We start from the raw sequence: 21759 nt of genomic DNA on the forward strand, positions 1-21759 counted from the left end.
TTTTTTTTGCCAAGTCCGGGGATGCCTACTTTGGAACGAAGAGGACAGAACCTCGCATAGGAGATGGTGAGTATGTTTTTTTTCACAGGTCCCCTATGGATACTTTACCGGACAAGTGGACCGATGCTACAGGGTTACATAGGTGAGTATGTGTACATGTGTGTGTGTGTGTGTGTGTATGTATGTTTAATAAACTTATACTGTCACGGTGTGTGTGTCCTGTGTTTTTTTTAAACATTTTTTTACAGGTGAACTACAGGTACTAGTGGGCCCTTAATGCCCTGCATGCTGGTACTTGTGGTTCTCCAAGTACCAGCATGCGGGGCAGGCTTGCTGGGACTTGCAGTTCTACTTGTAAAGACAATGGCCCTCATTCAGAGCCGCACGCTATTTGCGGTCGTTCGTTTAAAATCAAGGGGTGGCTATTTAAATGATCCGTACGCACATTGCAGTGTGTTCACACCTCTAAGTCTGAACGAACGAGCAAAACATACGCTCGTTTATTTGTTAAAAACGCCCCCTGGCCGCACGCATCCTACGTCATGTCCGCTATTTATTAGATTAATCGAGTACATCGACCAGCGTATGAACTGCTCGCTATTCTTGTGGTTGGTGTTTGCTACCACAAATTTGCGTGCAGTTCTGGCTATAAAATAACCCAGTAACGTGGTCAATGACGCTGCTGTTTTAAATATACACACCCATAAAACGCCCGTTTTGACCTTTAAGCACGCCTGCGTTCGGATCTCCACTCCCCATTTTCAAGCACCTTCCCCTGTTACCACCCACATACGCCTCATTCTGTCACTCAAAATAGCAGGCACTCGCTATATAGCGTACAAAGGATTTTCGGCCGCACTGACTGGTTCGCGCATGCGTACTAAAAAGCGTACGCATGCGCAGATGTGCAAACATCGCTCGGAACGAGCGTACTGCCGCTAACGAGCGGCTCTGAATGAGGGCCAATGTTTGATATTCTTTATTTACACCACACCACACAATCAACCCGCCACCCACCGCCACCAGGGGTGGCGGGGATAGCCCCGGGCTATCAGCATGGGCCTGGGGAGCCCTGGAGAGGGTGACCCCTTTATTGGGGGGGTCCCCAGCTCTCCAGGGATCCCCGGCCTGGGCTGACTAGCGGTCAGGGCTGATGCTGCGGCTGGGGGGCCCGGTGAAAGGGCTCCCCTGGCTGTGGCATCAGCCCCCCGCTAGAAAAAGTCCAGTGCTGGTTCTGGAACATACAGGGGAACCCTACTCATTTTTTTCCCCTGTATTTCCAGAACCAGGACCGGATCAGAGCCCAGAGCTGGTTGCGCAGAATACGGGGGACCCCTACGTCGTTTGTCCCCCGTATTTTGGCAACCAGCTCTGGTTCTGACTAGCCCAGTGCCGGTTGTGTTTAAGTACAGGGGACCCCTATGTCGTTTGTCCCCTGTATTTAAGCACACCCAGCACTGGGTCACTAATGCCCGGGGCTGGTTGCTCTTTTTTTGGGGGGGGGCACGCCATTTTTTTCTCTTTTTACACAGGTTTTTTTTTTTTTTTTTTACCACAGCAGCACAGACGGGTCTCACGGACCCGTTAGTGCTCTGTGTCAATGACACAGATGCAAGTAGCACGGATCTCCTGGTCCGTGCGTGCATCTGTGTCATTGAAATACACAGCAGCACAGACGGGTCTCACTGACCCATCTGTGCTCTGTGTCACTGTCAATCACACAGATGCATGTAGCACGGATCTCACGAGTCCGTGCTACATGCAAATGAGCACCATAATGCTGATTGGCTGAGAGCCGTGACAGACGGCTCTGTCAGCCAATCAGCACTTTGCCCATTAAAGGCAAAGGCATTTTTTTTAAAATGGCCGCTCGAGGCAAAACCTCGAGATCCGACAGCAGATCTCGAGGTTTTGCCTCGGGAGAGGGATCCGGGGCAGACAGGGAGATCCGAGCTTGGGCTCGGATCGCCCCGGATCCCCGAAGTTCGGGTGGGTTCGGTTCTCAGGGAACCGAACCCGCTCATCCCTAGTTTTAACATACAAATATGTTTTTCATTTGCTGTCTTTAGCTAAGGTTATTATAGCACGGAAGTGGTTGGGGGCTGATTCACCTGATCTTCATGATTGGGTGTTATTAGTTAATGACACATGAAAGATTCCACAAACTGTGGTATCTGTGGTGCGCATCTCCCTATGGGTGGTGAAGTAGAGCTCTTCCATAATTCGGAGCCGTGTAATTTTAGGAGGGGGCAGCCAACGCACTAGCACACTATGGCCCTCATTCAGAGTCGATCGCAAGAAGCGATCGCTCTCTCTGAATGAGGGCGGACACTTCTTGTTTTGAAGTGCTGCATCCAGGTCGCAAGCTAAGCTGTTGGTTACCACCCACAGCTTAGTTAGCGATCAGGGTGATGGTCGCGATGGTCATCACCATCGCGACCATCGGGGTTTACGACCAGACCCTAAGGTTGGTCTGGGCACTCGTAAGCCCCAGGGAACTTCCTGCTCTGTTTGAGCAGGAAGTTCCCCACTGACATCATCAATGATGTCAGTGGGGGCGCCTCCAAACAGCAAGCGTTCCGACTGGAACGCCTCCGTTTGGCCGGGCACGCCCCCGGCCTGCCCAGCAAACGGGGCGAGCTGTCACTCAACATCGACAGCTCGCCCCGTCTGCTACGAGACCCCTAGCCACGGAGCGCCCGTCGCTAGCCAGATCTCGCGCATGCGCACAACGGAGCCGGCTCTGTCGTGCACATGCCCTGTGGGGACCATCGACCTGGTTGCGTCTAAATGAGACCCTATCTATTTATTTTTGATGTAATGTTTGTTTGCAAGTGTTGCGCCTTTGTGACTATTTACTTTCCACATTTTCATTGTGTTTTTCTGCATATTTCTCTTACAGAGATTCATCTGTATTGTCCATTTTGTCTATGATTGAATTGTCACTGTGTTTTTTTTTGGTCTGTAATAATTGTTTTATTTATTATTTTGTTCTATTGAAAATCGATAAAATATACTTGATTCAAAAAGAAAAAGAAAAGAATGGACAATCTGTTTTGGTCTACAAATGAATAATCTGTGTATTATGAACGGAATCGGTATGACACGCTGCCGGAACCTAAGCACGGCTATGTAATACGGACGCTGGAAGACAGAACAGTGAAGATCCCGACAGGATGAGTATTTTAACTATTCCTAACCCTTTCACCCCCCCCCCAAACCCTAAGCCTCCTTTAGGGGTGCCTAACCCTAACCTCCCCCCAGGGATGCCTAAACCTAACCCCCCTTCCTGCACCCTAAACCTAACCCTAACCTCCCCCCCCCTAGTGCCTAACCCTAACCCCCCCTCTTTACCTAGCCTAATCCTAACCTTCCCTGGGGGGGTGCCTAACCCTAAGTACCCCCGGGGGTCCCTAAACCTAACCCCACCCCATGCCCGGGCTAAGTGTTCTACTTACTCGTCGCATACGATCGGGATGGTGGGGGTCGGTGTTCCGGCATCAATTTAACATAGGCGTCGGTATTTCGACACCTATGTTAAATCTCTTGCCAGGATTACACTATCGGGAAGCTGGCGGTGGGCATTTCGACCACCAGCTTCCTGACCGCATACCTTAGGAACACTGTTATGTAATATAAGACCCAATGGCAGGGTATGGTGCTTGCACAATAAAGGCATATATTAATTCTCGGTATCTAAATTTTTTACCTGTGTAAAAGGATGACGGCATAGAGCCAATCCGATAATGCTTTTCCAAACGTTATATGGCGCCACAGTTGCCATAGCCTTGGGTAACATAGCAGAAGAGCGTGGCATGGTAGAAATAAGGTGTAATATGGGGAAAAGTGATGTATCCTAATACCTTGCAATTGGGAAGGGGGTTACAGGACTCTGAACCAAGGCTGATAAATTCCTAGTTTTGCACTGAGCATATTATAGATACGTCCTCATACATCTAGCCTTATTATGCCACGCAGCGAGACTTGCCTGGCATAAGTAAGCTGCCAAGTCCCGTGCGACGGCTGAATTGTAGCACTTCCTATTCAGATATCGCACACAGATATACAAGTGTCGCATATCAAATTACTCGGCACAGCCTGCTGCTGCCTCCTAGTCACATTGCATTGCCACTTAAAAGCATTTTGGTAAAATAAAAACCTGCCAAAAATAAGCCCGGTGATAGCAGAGTCTCACGGGACCTGGTGCGCTGAGAGGGGCTTTTTAGTGCGACCGCAGCAGCCAAGATGTGTAAGGCCGCATCTGTATGTAAGGAGCAGCCTGGGAAGCAGCATTTTCGGGAAAGGTGTATGGAATTTTTTCTATCAATGCCTATAAAATACTGATTGGATGCAAAGCAAAAATAAAAGTTTTGTAGTGTAAATGTATAGAATTTTAAATAACAATGTGTAGAAATGTCAATGGTCACATGAGTGGATGTTCTCACATATGATTTAGCTCCTCCAAACAATCAAAATAAGATTCTTTTTTTTCCACTAGATACCGAATAGCTCTATTTATACAGTAACTACCTGGCAGCTTTTGTTGGCCTAATAATAATAACCCCAGGTGCTTGCATCGTTCTGGATCTCAGTTGCACATATGGACAGTTACTGTACCTGGAGCTCAGTTACTGTACCTGGAGCTCAGTTACTGTACCTGGAGATCAGTTACTGTATCTGGAGCTCAGTTACTGTACCTGGAGCTCAGTTACTGTACCTGGACATCAGTTACTGTACCTGGAGCTCAATTACTGTACCTGGAGCTCAGTTACTGTATCTGGAGCTCAGTTACTGTACCTGGAGATCAGTTACTGTACCTGGAGCTCAGTTACTGTACCTGGAGATCAGTTATTGTACCTGGAGCTCAGTTACTGTACCTGGAGCTCAGTTACTGTATCTGGAGCTCAGTTACTGTACCTGGAGATCAGTTACTGTACCTGGAGATCAGTTACTGTACCTGGAGCTCAGTTACTGTATCTGGAGCTCAGTTACTGTACCTGGAGATCAGTTACTGTACCTGGAGCTCAGTTACTGTACCTGGCGCTCAGTTACTGTACCTGGAGCTCAGTTACTGTACCTGGAGCTCAGTTACTGTATCTGGAGATCAGTTACTGTATCTGGAGCTCAGTTACTGTACCTGGAGATCAGTTACTGTACCTGGAGATCAGTTACTGTACCTGGAGCTCAGTTACTGTACCTGGAGATCAGTTACTGTATCTGGAGCTCAGTTACTTTACCTGGAGCTCAGTTACTGTACCTGGAGCTCAGTTACTGTACCTGGAGATCAGTTACTGTACCTGGAGCTCAGTTACTGTACCTGGAGATCAGTTACTGTATCTGGAGCTCAGTTACTTTACCTGGAGCTCAGTTACTGTACCTGGAGCTCAGTTACTGTACCTGGAGATCAGTTACTTTACCTGGAGATCAGTTACTGTACCTGGAGCTCAGTTACTGTACCTGGAGATCAGTTACTGTACCTGGAGATCAGTTACTGTACCTGGAGATCAGCATGTGCTCCTGTATGTAGGCCAGGAATGGTAGGTGATCCTTCTTGGCAATGTACAGACACTCCCCATGGAGACACAGTATCTTCAGGCAGTTCAGCATATTAAACAGAATGTCCGGCTCATCAAACCTGGCCATTTCCTACAATACCAAGAAATATAAGGAGGCCGGCAACACTAATGCTCAGACCAGAGGCAACTGGATCTCTAGTGTTACAAATCTACATTTCTTTACAATTATATGAATGCTAAACACATACTATTTAACAATAATGACTAAGAAAGATGTCATTAATGATCATATACAGTATGATATAAAACACAATCCAAGAACTCGATGACACACGTACCTGAAGAATAGTGTAGATCAGTTTTAGGGTCACAGGAAGTTGCTGGTAACAAAATTTATGATCTGTATCGTTTTTGACAGCTGTTAAAATAAAAAACAAGAAATCCGCTAGCCGCCTGTTGCCCATCGCTGATGCAGATTCTGTGGGGTAAATTTACTAAAGTGCGGGGTTTTTAGAGGTGGAGATGATGCCCATAGCAACCAATCAGATTCTAGCTATTATCTTCTATAAGGTGCTAGATAAATGTTAAGTAGAATTTGATTGGTTGCTATGGGCAACACAGGGCCGGTGCAAGGTTTCTGGGCGACCTAGGCAGGATTTCACCAACCGCCCCTGCTCCCTCCATTTCGTATTATGCCACGCATCAGTCTCCCCAGTTTATAATATGCCACACAACAGTGTCCCAAATTCATAATATACTATATAGAATATGCCACACAGCAGAGACTCAAAATCATAATGTACCTCATTACACTGCTGCCAATTCATAATATACCACACAGCTGTGGCACAAATTCATATATGTCATTATATGTCATTATATGTCACTCACCCGTCACTCATTTTTATTTTTTTTGTGGACTCAGCGCTGCCCTCCAGTGGCCAGTGCCCCTAGGCGGCTGCCTAAAGCTGCCTAATGGTAGCACCGTCCCTGGGGCAACATCTCCACTCCTAAAAACCTGCACTTTAGTAAATAAGTTGTGTCTCTGGTCTATGTCATACTTTCCTACGCTTGGGACCCTACCTCCGGGAGAGAACCAAGTGGCGAGTGCAGGGGACGCGATGATGTGATTTGCCGCAAATCTCATCACCACGCCCCCACCTACTTCATTTCGGGAGTCTCCAGGACATTCCGGCAGATATATCCCGTGTGTGACTTGGATATGTATTTGTGTTTGCAAGTCATCTATATAATGCTGGAGAACATTTAAATCCATTTTTGCAATTTATAAATGCCACCTGCGTACACATGAATGCACTGTAAGATACGCACAACTTAAACCCATATTTTGGGCCTGATTCAGAACCGCAGCAAAGAAACCACGTCTGTCATTTTTCCGCACTGCATATGCGTCCGAGGCGTACATATGCACCTGAACACATCTGCGGCCTATTAGGAATTATCAGACAGATCTCTACGTGCGGCTACATGGGTAAAAGTGGGCGGCAACAGGGAATAGGTAAGTGTGCCCTGGGCACGGAGATGGAATTGTGGGCTATGTACCGGTGGTGCGGCCACATATATACGGCCAACTTTGAATCCAGGCAGAGATCAAAAGCTATTTTCATGCACGCCATGCGCCCGCTTTGCGTGAGACTATGAATAAGGCCCTACTTGTTCAGGGTGACTTATATTTGCAGCACCATTTAAGACTAGAAACGAGTGATAACAAAAATATCCCTCATTGATAAATCTGGGCCCTAAATCACGTCCTATAATTAATTATGTGAAACATACTTGTGTTGGAAGGTTCCGTTGGTTCCTTGTGGGTTCCTGGATTATCCCCGTGCTTGTTCGCTGGATTCTCTTCCTCTTCGCCTTCTGTTCCGATGATAAATTCGGCCCTTGAGAACAGCAGGCTCTCTTCCAGACTATCTGTTGGCTCCTGCGAGAGGACGTTCTGTTAGAGACTTAAGTTCCACTGTCCAACATTTACAAACAATTCATAACTCACAGGAAAATAATCTGAGTGTAAGCAACGTTTTCGACAGGCTTTTTTCAGGATGTCCTGTCTAGTCCGTAATGCTGACAGAAAATCCCTGTCTAGGATGATATACATGCTGAGCTTGAGAGTGTTCTATAAGTGGTTTATATGATATGATATATGTCCCTTCAAGCCGCGTTTATCTTACTGCTCTGTGTCACTTCCATCAATATTCCTCGTTAATATGAGGTCATTTGTCACAAAAGATGCTGAAAATGAACTACAGGATCTAGTCTGTGGAATGAAAATTCAGTCCATCAATCACACCTATCCCCGTAACCGTAGCGTCTCGGCGCGGGTGCTGGTATAACCCGCACATTAACCATCTTGCTGAGCTGTTGTGTGAGCTGGAATATCCCTTAGACAAGATGTACGCCGCATTTTTCAAAATGACAGCACGGGCAACAAATAAAATAAAAGGATTACCGTAACAAGCTGTAAGAGCTGTATTTGCAACAAATTAAATGAAAACAAAAGGCTATTCTCCGGTGAAGTGTCATTTGTCCTATAGACTGAAAAACTTTTATATCTTTGTTTTTCATTTCATGTATAAATTGCGCCTTCAAATGACCATACAAATCCCCAGATGAACCTCAACAGTGCAGTCTATTGGAAGGAAATGCGAGAGCTCAATGCTATTTCATATTTGCTTGGAATGTAAAATTGGAGCCTCAAAGCTTTGGCAATGGGATGAAGTTTGAGGAAGTGGACCAATGGCTTCCAAGCTCATTGGAGATGGTCAATCGGAAGCCATGGACCTTAACTTTCATATACAGTACTTCCTTAGGCCCTTGTGTATTAATATAAGTATGTCGTCATTATGTTGACATTCAGAATGTTGACACCAGAATGTTGACATGGTCCAAATATCAACAGTGAAAATGTCAACATCCACAATGTCAACAGTACATGTCTGTTTTAGGTTTAGGGTTAGTGCTAAAGGTAGACTGCAGGAGCTAGGGTTAGAGTTAGGGCTCGGGTTAGGCTGCGGTTATTGTTAGGGTTAGAGTTAGGGCTGGGGTTAGGCTGCGATTATTGTTAGGGTTAGAGTTAGGGCTGGGGTTAGGCTGTGGTTATTGTTAGAGTTAGGGCTGGGGTTAGGCTGCGGTTATTGTTAGGGTTAGAGTTAGGCATGGGGTTAGGCTGCGGTTATTGTGAGGGTTAGGGTTAAGGCTGGGGTTAGGCTGCGGCTATTGTGAGGGGTAGAGTTAGGGCTGGGGCTAGGATGCGGATATTGTTAGGGTTAGAGTTAGGGCTGGGGTTAGACTGCGGATGTTGTTAGGGTTACAGTTGGGGCTGGGGCTAGGCTGCGGTTATTGTTAGGGTTAGAGTTAGGGCTGAGGTTAGGCTGCGGTTATTGTTAGGGTTAGAGTTAGGGCTGGGGTTAGGCTGCGGCTATTGTGAGGGGTAGAGTTAGGGCTGGGGCTAGGCTGCAGTTATTGTGAGGGTTAGAGTTAGGGCTGGGGTTAGGCTGCGGTCATTGTTAGAGTTAGGGCTGGGGATAGGCTGCAGTTATTGTTAGAGTTAGGCCTGGGTTAGGCTGCGGTTATTGTTAGTGTTAGAGTTAGGGATGGGGTTAGGCTGCGGTTATTTTGAGGGTTAGGGTTAAGGCTGGGGTTAGGCTGCAGCTTTTGTGAGGGGTAGAGTTAGGCTGGGGCTAGGATGCGGATATTGTTAGGGTTAGAGTTAGGGCTGGGGTTAGGCTGTGGTTATTGTTAGGGTTAGATTTAGGGCTGGGGTTAGGCTGCGGATGTTGTTAGGCTTAGAGTTAGGGCTGGGGCTAGGATGCGGATATTGTTAGGGTTATATTTAGGGCTGGGGTTAGGCTGCGGTTATATTTAGGGTTAGATTTAGGGCTGGTTAGGCTGTGGTTATGGTTAGGATTAGATTAAGAGCTGAGGTTAGGCTGTGGTTATGATTAGGGTTAGATTTAGGGCTAGAGTTGGGCTGTAGTAATGGGTAGTGTTAGATCTAGGGCTAGGGTTAAGCTGCGTTATAGTTAAGGTTAGATTTAGGACTAGGGTTAGCCTGTGGTTATGGTTAGATTGACAGCTAGGATTAGGCTGTAGTCAGGGCCGGTGCTGCGTTTTTCTGTACCCAGCGCCGTCCTGTGCTGCCCTGTCTCCAATGCCTTTCCCCACCACATCTCCCCCTGAGCTCATACCAATAATGCCAGCGGGAGGGTGGCAGGCGGGATTCTTCCATAGATGGCCAGGATGCGGCGGCAGGTGGATTCTGCACTGTGCAGCTGCACCAGCCACCTGATGGCCCTGGCCCCATTGTGTGTCCACTCGCACATAACGAGCCTAGAGCCAGCCCTGGCTATGGTTATGGGGAGGGTTACATTTAGGGCTTGGGTTAGGCTGCGATTAGGGCTCTAATCTCTCTATATATAAAATGAAGTTCCTGGTTCTAGGGTCTCTGTGTTCGTTCGGACTAATCTCTTGAACCCTTTATTTTAGTGAAGCAGTCACAGAATAAAATCTAATTTTACACCAAGCTGAAGTACAGTAGCTGGCAATAGTGTTGAAACAGCAAAGTAAGAGCCAGTCAGAGCTAGCAATGTTCCCTGTTGATTAGCAGCAGCCTAGAGAGTGGAAGGAGTCAAGGACTGGAGCAGAGGCAGACAGAGGGCCTGATTCAGACTTGGAAATAGAGTAAGAAAGAGCAAGTAACTGATCATCTTGGTAAACCCATGCTGCACTGCAGGTGGGACAGATTTAAAATGTGCAGAGAAATGTGTAGGTTACAACCAAAAGAAGCCAGTATTTACCCCACATGCAAAACAAAATGTATGTATTTTCACCATTTGCATTGCAACATGGCTTGCTCTATCTTACTCTATTTCCAAATCTAAGTCAGGCTTAAATGATTCCCATTTGATGGTGGCAAACATCACACTGCCACCATCAAATCGTTAAAACACTACCATCAGAACACAAACATCAATGGTCACTAACCATTGGATTCTGATGTCCATCCCTACACTGAACCTTGAGACGAACTCCGGCTAGCACTCCTCCACTGTGAAGTGCTCGCTCTCCACACCTTGTGGTGTGATGCAGGGGGCGGTGGTAAAATATAGGATGCTGTGGTGAAATGCAGGGGCAGGAGTGTGAAGCAGGAGACAGGAGTAAGAAGAAGGGGGCTTTTGGTGACATGCAGGGGGCAGGAGTAAGAAGCAGGGGGCTGTGGTGCGATGCAGGGGGCAGGAGTAAGAAGCAGGGGGCAGTAGTAAGAAGCAGGGGGCTGTTGTGAGATGCAGGAGGCAGGAGTAAGAAGCAGGGGACTGTTGTAAGATGCAGGAGGCAGGAGTAAGAAGCAGGGGACTGTTGTAAGATGCAGGAGGCAGGAGTAAGTAGCAGGGGGCAGTAGTAAGAAGCAGGGGGCTGTGGTGAGATGCATGGGGCAGGAGTAAGAAGCAGAGGGCTGTGGTGTGATGCAGGGGGCAGGACTAAGAAGCAGGGGGCTGTGGTGAGATGCAGGGGGCAGAATTAAGAAGCAGGGGGCTGTGGTGAGATGCAGGGGGGCAGGAGTAAGAAGCAGGGGGCTGTGGTGCGATGCAGGGGGCAGAAATAAGAAGCATGGGGCTGTGGTGCGATGCAGGGGGCAGGAGTAAGAAGCAGGGGGCTGTGGTGAGATGCAGGGGGCAGGAGTAAGAAACAGGGTGTTATGGTGAGATGCAGGGGGCAGGAGTAAGAAGCAGGGGGCTGTGGTGAGATGCAGGGGGCAGATGTAAGAAGCAGGGGGCTATGGTGAGATGCAGGGGGCAGGAGTTTGAAGCAGGGGGCTGTGGTGAGATGCAGGGGGCAGGAGTAAGAAGCAGGGGGCTGTGGTGAGATGCAGGGGGCAGGAGTAAGAAGCAGGGGGCTGTGGTGAGATGCAGGGGGCAGTAGTAAGAAGCAGGGGGCAGAAGTAAGAAGCAGGGGGCTGTGGTGAGATGCAGGGGGCAGGAGTAAGAAGCAGGGGGCTATGGTGAGATGCAGGGGGCAGGAGTAAGAAGCAAGGGGCTGTGGTGAGATTCAGGGGGCAGGAGTAAGAAGCAGGGGGCTGTGGTGAGATGCAGGGGGCAGGAGTAAGAAGCAGATGGCTGTGGTGTGATGCAGGGGGCAGGAGTAAGAAGCAGGGGGCAGGAGTGAGAAGCAGGGGGCTGTGGTGAGATGCAGGGGGCAGGAGTAAGAAGCAGGGGGCTGTAGTGAGATGCAGGGGCAGGAGTAAGACGCAGGAGGCTGTGGTGAGATGCAGGGGACTGAGGTGAAATGACGTAGGTTGTTATGAGATGCAGGGGGCTGGGGCGAGATTTAATTGCTCCCGTGCGAAAGCTGGGCGTGTCGCTAGTAGTATATAAATGCTTTGTGGATGTGCCCACTGTCAACATGCACAATGTCGACATTATGACCATGTCAACACTATGGCCATGGCTACATTGTACATGACGTCCAGGTTGACATTCGGATTATGTTGACATTTCATACCACACCCTTAATATATATAGCAAGTAATTTGCGATGAACAGAAAAAACAGCTTCAAAATAAATTGAAATGTGCAGAAATCCTCTTATCCATACAATGACTTATTTATTAATTAAGAGTACAAATGCACCATTGGGTTTGTTTGTAGAAATCCTTGGCGGTCCAATAACCTATGGGGTCCTGATGTACTAACCCAAACAACCTTACTATGAAACCTTACATGACATTTAGGGACTGATCAGACACCTAGCAAAGTGAAATGATAATAGGAGAATTCAACCTGGAGACCAGATGTGCCCAGTACTGTGGAGCTCCCAAGGACAGACTCCACCTGACTTTTGGCCTATGCCAGTGTTTCAGCACATGATGTTCTCCCCTTACAAACTTGATTTTTTTTTTCTTCCTGTAACATTACTGGACTCAGCCTACTAACTAGATCTGCCTGAGGAAGTAGATGTTGGTTCTTTGAAACGCGTTGTTAGGAAACTTGCTGTGAAACGCGTTGCTGGTACTCGCCATTCATTCATTGGTATTATTTGATTTTATTTTCTGTCTATTTTATTATTTTTTTAAATAATTTTTTGTATTTTATTTTATGCATTATACCCTTTTACCTTTGTGATATTAACTTGGTGCTATTGAACCACACCATAATAAAATTATAATTTTTTTGGTAACTGCATTTTGCAATAGTATCATTACATCTTTTTTGGATCCAAGGAATATTATTAAGTTTCAGGAACTCATCATCTATAAATTTAACACCGACGGACATCGGGGTTTGAAAAATTGTCAAAGGCTCATTCTACTTCCCATTCAAGGTGAGTTTATTACATAACTTTGCAGAACCTTGTTTTGGATATACTGATTTGCACTATGGAGGCATGTCATAAGTGCTTCCCCCAATAACATACATTAATCCAGAGAGATTCAGTGACAACATTGACGGGTTCTACGTTGCATTCTGCAACCACCGTAGGACCACAGTGTAATTTGAGTCCAACGTCTACCTATCACGGAAGGAGGGTGAGTGTAAACTTGTATCCTATGAGAACCTCACCCCTCACCTCACACAATATTGTTGTTTCTTCATCTTTTTCATATATCTCCAATTAAAAACGAGAACACTATCAAGAGGCTCTGAAATTTTAAAAAGATCAAAGAAAGCCCCAGAACCACCCCCCATTTCTAAACTCTGCAGAGTTCTGTTTCAAAGCAGGCTGCTAAAAGGGGAAGACCCCAGTATCTAGGCCTCAGGTTGGACACTCACCACCAGTCGGATTTCCGCCTTCGGAGCCAAACGTTCCAGCAACTCGCAGGCCATCTGATAACATAGGATGCTGGACTGACACAGGCTACACTCCACGGCTTTCTCATCCTTCTGGCATGTGTGAGATCCTCCCCAGGGGGCCTGGAACACGTTGTTTATAATAGATATGATGTCCTTGGGCAGGCTGTTCTCTAGTCCCAGAGTAATTCCATCATCCTGTAATTCCATCTAAAAGAGAAACGGTGCTTCTTAATCAACCAGATTCCCTGTACCTCACCTATACGCTAACATACTACCAAAACCCTCACGGAACGTCGCCTAAATGTTTTTTCCATCAACCCCACATTTAGCAGAGGACACACCAATCTGCCCTCTCTTTTTCATCAGCAAATGCAGGACTCTATATGCTTTGCTTATATTGTGTGCAAACATGATAAACGGAATTTGCAATGCAAGAGGCATGTATTTTATCCTTAGTTTCTATAAGCATGTTATGTCCTCATAGCACAATATAATACGGCTTTAGGTCCCAGCAATGGGTAAATATTGCCAATGAGACACTTACAGAGCTTAAACTCTACTTGTAACAAAATATCCCACTTTATCACACTGCTGCCAGAAATCAAAGACCCTCAACTGGTTGGATTCCTCCTTCTAAACCCAAGCAGTTATTTTTCAGAAGCTGAACTGTGCAAATTCCCAGGCAGCGTGCCCATGTGTGCACTGTACCTGCTTCAGTATGAGATCAAACATAAGGATAAAACAGTTCAGATTCATCTCATCATCATCGCAGTCAAAGTCAATGGTTCTCCCAGCAGGAGGGCCGTAGTTCTTGAAGGGACTCCGGAAAGGGCTGCGCATGGGGCTACGGAAAGGACTATGAAATGGGCTAGGGAAAGGGCTCAGCATACTGTGCAAAACGCGTCGTCCCGGGTCTGAGGCAATGCTGCCCTGCAAGAGAGATGGAATGCAACAATTATATATGTCTTGTGCTCAATTCTGGAATATGCTATATGAGCTGCGTGAGTGTCATGAGGGTACTCGTACTACTGCAATACCTGTTCAATCAATGCTATATCAGGATGGTGATAACAGGAGAAAACAATAAAAAATGTATAAAGTTTTGTTTTTTAGATTTTCTTATGACTTTCATTTTTTTTTTTTTCACTTTCAGATTTTTCATTTCTACAGTTTACAAAAAAAAAATGAAATATATTATTTACATTTGTCACTGTACACACCCGCTGCGCCGGAGGTAGACAAGTTGTTGGTCACTTCCGGCGGGGAAGAGAGTATGGGGAGGACTCGCTGCGCCGGGGGTAAATGTGAGTCGTGGAGAGGGTTGCTTCCGGTGCGCGACCACGAGGACGCCGCCGTTGTGGACCGCTCTCCAGGGGGAAGGAGCATGTTGTGCTGGTAGTGTGCGCAAGTCGGACCGCATGTCACTTCCGGCACACGATTTTTAAGATGCAAGTGTCAGCTATCTAAGCTCCGATTGGCAGCAGGTCAGTGGGTGACAGATAGGCAGGCAAATTAGAATGGTGATCAAATAAGGTGGAGCCATGAGTTACGGCTATTTAAAGTCAGGAATATCCCATATTCACTGCACTTTGCAATTAGGAACAAAAAGTAAACAAAATAAAGCTGGTAATAACAGATAAAGAGGTAAGAGGGTGCTGCTCAAAAGCTTACATTCTATAGGGAAATAGTAATTGATATACAAAGATTAGTGTTACATATTGCAGAGACTCTTTGTGGGCTCTATGATTCAGTCAAACAATGTTAGCATTGGGTTAGAAAGCTGTGTTAGTGCACAAAGAGAACACATATAAGTTTTGTGTGAACTGTGTTGAGGGGAGGCAATTAGGTAGAATTGCTTACGGATTGTCGAAACCGTATAAATTGGTTGCGATCGCTTAATTGCGCACGAATCGCAACACGACATCCATTGGACGATTTGATCGTCCACGGCCATTTTATGCAAACACAGGCTCCCGCCGCATTTGCGCACGCACTTGCGCACGCGCAATTGCACATGCTCGCTATACATGCACATGCATCCCATGCCCCCGCAACTCGTCATATTGTGAATGGCGAGCCATGCTTCTGTGCTCACAACAGTTAAGCGCCATTTTTACATTATATAAACACATAAAGTTAGTACAGCAATACTGTTTAAATACTGTTTTGCGTTTCAATCGCATAGCCAGCTTTTAAGTATTATTGTCGGAAACCTTACCCCGACGGACAGCAGCCTTTCCTTACAATAAACTTATATCCCATTTAACCCTAAACTGACTGAGATACGCACAATGCTATGTGTTTTAAAGGTATACAGTGAATGTTACATGTTAAATAGCAGTTATATGATATCTGGGATTAGGAATAAGATAAATGGGTCATGAGTAGTATCTACCGATTTCCCTCTGTCTCAACAGGAATATGAAACCAACAGAATGAATATGGAAGGGATCACTATCGAGTTATGAAGACCTGCCAAGAATTATACTCTATACTGTATAAATCACTGTACACCTCCCCTGTAGATTTGCATGCCAAATGTTAGTACAAAGGGATTTTTTTAACAGTTCAACCTCCAGTGACGTCAACCATTTACTAACAAATGAATAGCAACAACCATTGTGACTCAGTAATAAAGGGCCAATAGGGAACCCCTCTGAGTATTCAGCTTATGTTCAAAGGTAATTGTACACCTATAAATTGCCATGCAGTCTGGATCCCAGCCCCTTTTCTTTGCTTCCTTTTTCCCTACCTGACCCTAAAGAAACACACAGCAATCCTGATGGACAGCTGTTAGTCTAGGATCCAGACCGCATGGCGAAATATTGGTAATTGTATCTTTGTCTTTATCCTGTATATAGCTGCATTGTATAGATTAAGGCTGATTATACCCTTTTTACAATATAGTATCTTTGTGTGTGTTGGAACCGCAAACTGTTTCTGTGTGACAAAGTTATTTTATATTGAAATGGGTCTGTGCAATCAAATCTCTCTAATATCGATGCTGTTCAAACGGTATCAATAGGATGTTACGTAGGTGATTCTGAGATTTGATAAAATGCCTTAAGTTGTGCTTTTTCAGGGAACGCTTGAAGGTTTTGATGCTAGAGGAAAGGTTTGTTGTGCGGGGTGGGCATTCCACAGAGTGGGTGCAGTCAGAAAAAAGTCCTGTAACTGTGAATGGGAGCAGGTAATGCATGAGGATGACAGCCACAGATCTTGCACAGAGCAGATGGGTCAAGCTGGGAGATATTTTGATATAAGAGAAGAGATGTATATTGGTGTATTTTGGTTAATAGCCTTATGTGTAGTATAAGTATTTTATATTAAAATTCGGTAAAAACAGGTAACCAATATAGGGACTGACAGAGCGGAACAGCAGAAGATGAACGTTATGCGGAGAAGATCAGTTGCTAGATTCAAAATAGATGTAGGGGTATGTATGTACAGCATATATGAAGGGGTGAAATTCTTTTTAGGAGAAGACCAGTAAGGAGGCTATTGCAATAATCAATGCAGAGATAAGGCATTTTATTATCACTGTGATATGTGGTGATAAATAAATCAGCCTGATTACCAGAGAAACACTTAAGACTTGTTGAATTTACTAAGTGTTGGCTTTTGCAAGCCACCGATTCCCGGCACTTTTAAAACGGCGATTATAATAAAAGCAAAACACGGCGCCATTTAGAAGACTTACCTATTAGACCCCAAAGAGTGTAATAGTCATTACAACTCAGTGTCTGTTATTAGGTCCCAGGGATCAGGCCATGTAAAACGTAGAGACATTAGCACAAATGCCTGCAGCAGAGCTGCGAGATTTCCTGGTTAGAACAGGATAGAACAGGGCAAGATCATGAGGGCATTGAAGGGTTTGCCCATAGCACTGAACACCATGGAAGCGGCATGCCCATTATACAGTAATGTTACATTCTGGCTTACCCTGTGACCCGGAACATTTCCTGAAAGTTCTGTGATCCGGACTTTCTTCTGATTGGCCAACTCCTTAACCGAGTTCACCCCATCGGAAAACATGCTGATGAGCAGTTGGAGAGGGACCACTATATCCAGCTCTGACAGGACCTTTGAGAGGAACAGCGGAAGGAGATATATAAGCAAAAAGATGGAAATACAAATCTAGACACAGTATCTGTCATACCCTACTTGACTCATTGATATCATATAAACTAGGCTACTCCAAGCCGGCCTTCCAGACCAAACGTCCGCTGCTGTCACTCTAGGAGGCTTTGCTGTGATGATATTTAAGAATTTTGAACCTGATTCACTATGGGTCGCTATTGCGATAGCGTACGTAGTCGGCCGATTGTTGCGTACTGCGCATGCGTAGACATCGCAGTGCACATGCGCAGCCACAAACCTGTGATAGCACTGCGATCATTCAGTTCACACAAAGTCATCGCAGAGTGAGTGACGGGAGGTCAGCATTTGGGGGTGACGAAGGAGAAACGCAGGCGTGCCTGTCCATTTGAACGCCGTTGTATGGGCGTGCATAAATTAGCCACTGCGTGCAACGAGGTTAGCAATTTCTGAGTAAGGTCAGACCTGTTGTAATTGTGCGTGAGGGACCGATGTTACTCGAAGTTCACAACTTATACGCAGGATTGCAATGTATTACGGATGTGCGAAAGCGGTAGTGGCCGTCTCTATGCTGGCTGTGCGATTGCAGACATTATCATATTTTGGCAGAGGGTCTACGTGCGTAATCGCAGCTGCGATCGAGATAGCGATCCGTAGGGAATCAGGCCCCTCTGTTTCTAATTTCACTATTCTATAAGTAAACTCCAGGAGATGTATGTAGAAATGCTCTGACAGCTTTTGGACAAGTGCGCAAGAGTGTAGGTCAGACATCGTGGCCGCAAACAGGACTGGCTTTGTAATGCCACCAATGTCCTCTAGTCAAAGGCCTGCAGTAAGCCTCCTCCAAATATGGCATTGCTTATTCAGAGAAAAAATCTATGATAGGTAAAACCGAGAGACACTCACATGAAGCCAAAGCAGCGCTTGTTCCTGGACAGAAGATGGGTATCCGGTGAATCGGCAGCTGATGAAGCTGAACATCTCCTCCATAGAGAACGGCAGAGGACACATCTCAATATCAAACATTTTACTGTTAACAAAAAAAAAATCAAAAATACTTTATTGTAACTCAAGCAATGAGAAAGATTGGGTGCGCACCTGTGTATGCGGGAGATGGGCAAATAGGCGCGTTTAGTCAAAATGAAACGCGTCTCATGCTTGCATCCTCTCTGTGTCGTAAACGAGGATCAGTTCATAATTTTATGTGTCTACAAATAATACTGTGCTCATTAGTTAAATGAAAGAACACAATAGATTTAGGGCAATCTGGTTGACAATAATTACTGACTTTAAAGCACAATTAGGAAACCTGTGGTTGGTTCTCCAGCCAATCTTTAAGCCCCACCATGTGTTGCAAGACGCTGGTTGCCAAAGCCTATTGTAAAAGGAATTGAGTATATAAGCTCTTACAGGCAGGGCCCTTCATCCTCCTGTTCTTTCCTAGCTGTACCTATGTCACCACCAGTGCTCCGCTCCCTGTTCTCCTTCTGCCCTTCAGCAATGCTGACGCTCTCTGCTTTGCCCATCCGTTGGGAACAGGATCTCTGAGTACTGAATCTATCCACCAATATACTCTCCTGCTAGCTGCAGTGACTTCCCCTACCCTCGCCTCTGGTATCAGTCTTATGCAGTCAGTGGTGTGATATTAATATTTGGTACTTATACTATGTGCTTATGCTATTGTCTACCATTGTTTATTGTACCTATGCTGTTATCCTGTTACCGTTTATTATCTTTATCCTGTACGGCGCTGTGTATATACTTTGCGGCACCTTAAAAATTAAAATGAATAATAAAAATTTCCATAATAAATATCTCTCACCTAATTAAAACCTAATTATCCATAACACTATATCTTTTTTTTTAGAAGTAGTTCTACGGTATCTTTATTTTAAATTGTGGATGACTTTAGGAGAACATGATACTGCCCAATGGCTCCAGTCTATACAGAACCATCCCCAGACCCCTATCCCAACTGACCTGAGGACCTCACGGAATTCTTTCAGCTGAGCATCCGGCACTTCCGTCCTAATGGCCTCCAGCCACTCCGGCATGATGCACTCCCAGATGGGCTGGTTTATTACATTGTAAGGGATAAGGCACAGAATTCTATTGAGACCTTCCTTCAGCTGGGTGACTGCACTGCAGGACTTGTCCCAATATCCACCAACCTGAGGACACAACACAAAGGGGATCTTACCGCACACTGGAAGAAAACAGAGCTCCAATCATTTTTCATCTTTGTAAATTGTGATTCATTTTACATTCACATATGAAGTGAGATGTATGTAGGATCCGCTTCCCAGGACTTTACTTTCTTATTAAGTGTCACTAACTCTGTAAGGTGCGTTTTACTAAGGTCAGGGATCCTTTTTGTACTCCATCTTTAACCACTAAATGTGAAGTGGGCAGAGATAGATCACAGAGCATGTTCACAGCAGTACAGAGTATTTCAGGATCAGCATTTGAGGATGTTCACTGTATATATAAAAAATCATGCTGATCAGCGCCTTTCTGACTCTACATTAGAATGAACCACGAGCTGCGTTGGTATCAGAGAAGGTTTGCGCAAAACACCATCAGTTCAGTAATTACCCTGGCAAACTCCAGTGGTTTTGGCAGCAGGCACATCACCATAACATCAAACCGGATGTCACAAACTGTTTTCAGCCATTTGGTGACGAACTGGGGTTTGAGCTTCTCGACCAAACTGCCTACTTCATCGTCCATCATGTAAGCTGTAGAATGGAACCACTGGAAAACCATGCTGACCAGCCGGGCCAGGCTCTCTGTCGGCGTGTTTTCGTTGGGAGTACAGAGGCTGACCTGTTACACGACATAAATATGAACAATCAGTAACTACATCAAAAACTGGGGATGCTCAATGATCATCACAAACCGGCCTTTTGTCAAACACTGGGGGAAACGTGCAATACTCGAGCTCCTGGTCTGGGTAGATGAGGCTCGAGCAGTAAAACAGGCGACTACTTATTTTGGAGTTGTATTCAAGGTTATAATATCCTAGTTGACGTTCACCTAAATATATCTACAGAAACTACAATATCATTTAAAGTTCAGGTTTTATTGTGTGTTGAATCAATGTACAAAAAAAAAAAAAAACAATATATTAATGTACATACATGAATAAAAACCATCCTCATAAACAATAGATACAAATTAAATATAAAAATTAAATAAAAAACCTGTACATACCAAATCTTTACACATCATAAAATATCATAAAAAAGAGCCAAGTAAAAGACAATTCTAATAAAATGCCAAGAAAAAAGACAATAATAATAATAACACTGTACAACAAATTAATACTTTCTAATTTGAGGTCGAGAAAAACTAAAATAATTTCAGAATGTTTTTACTAGCTCTATTTTTTGAGATACACTACTTGCACTATACTGCATGTACATTAGTAATATAGTCATAGTGAAAAGCGATTTTAAAATAATCTGATATTTTCTTGATAGAAAATAAATAACAGTTGTTTTAATTCAATAAATCACAAATAAGAACACAAAACGAAACAAACATACAGCATACAAAACAAACATACAGCATAGGAAACAAACATACAGCATAGAAAACAAACACACAGCATAGGAAACAAACATACAGCATAGGAAACAGACATTAAGCATAGGAAACAAACATACAGCATAGGAAACAAACATACAGCATAGGAAACATACAGCATAGGAAACAAACATACAGCATAGGAAACATACATACAGCATAGGAAACAGACATACAGCATAGGAAACAAACATACAGCTTAGGAAACAAACATACGGCATAGGAAACACACATACAGCATAGGAAACATACATACAGCATAGGAAACATACATACAGCATAGGAAACAAACATACAGCATAGGAAACAAACATACAGCATAGGAAACACACATACAGCATAGGAAACAAACATACAGCATAGGAAACAAACATACAGCATAGGAAACAAACATACAGCATAGGAAACAAACATACAGCATAGGAAACATACAGCATAGGAAACAAACATACAGCATAGGAAACAAACATACAGCATACAAAACAAACATACAGCATAGGAAACAAACATACAGCATAGGAAACAAACATACAGGTTATTTCAGTCAGTGATTCCTTTACAATGGTTTTGTGCAAATTTCTAGTATGTTCCTCCTCCCTGTCCTGCGTTACACGTATGGGGATGTTGGTGTAATCTTACCGGTAAGCCCGCAGTTGTTAGTGTCCGGTGGGGTAAGCGTACAGACCTGTAGACGGCGGTTGTTTGTGCCTCGGGGCGCACCACTCATGAGCTCTATCCAGTGGTGTCCT

At 44.9% G+C, this 21759-nt stretch overlaps 1 protein-coding gene across 2 annotated transcripts in view; it reads right to left on the reverse strand.

Annotated features, from left to right (window-relative positions):
• The window catches only part of UNC79 (unc-79 subunit of NALCN channel complex), a 245715-nt gene that overhangs the window by 139324 nt on the left and 84632 nt on the right, over positions 1-21759 (reverse strand). For both annotated transcript variants that reach the window (XM_088464341.1, XM_088464340.1), the window contains exons 14-22: positions 20018-20248; positions 19403-19593; positions 18329-18452; positions 17267-17407; positions 14033-14254; positions 13304-13531; positions 7314-7461; positions 5855-5934; positions 5498-5646 (exon numbers count right to left, since the gene is read on the reverse strand). In XM_088464341.1, the coding sequence (XP_088320467.1) occupies positions 5498-5646; positions 5855-5934; positions 7314-7461; positions 13304-13531; positions 14033-14254; positions 17267-17407; positions 18329-18452; positions 19403-19593; positions 20018-20248 (1514 nt within the window). The remainder of the gene's footprint in view (positions 1-5497; positions 5647-5854; positions 5935-7313; positions 7462-13303; positions 13532-14032; positions 14255-17266; positions 17408-18328; positions 18453-19402; positions 19594-20017; positions 20249-21759) is intronic.

This window comes from Taudactylus pleione, unplaced genomic scaffold (assembly GCF_031769625.1).
Source record: "Taudactylus pleione unplaced genomic scaffold, aTauple2 ptg001661l, whole genome shotgun sequence".
Classification (NCBI taxonomy): Eukaryota; Metazoa; Chordata; class Amphibia; order Anura; family Myobatrachidae; genus Taudactylus; species Taudactylus pleione.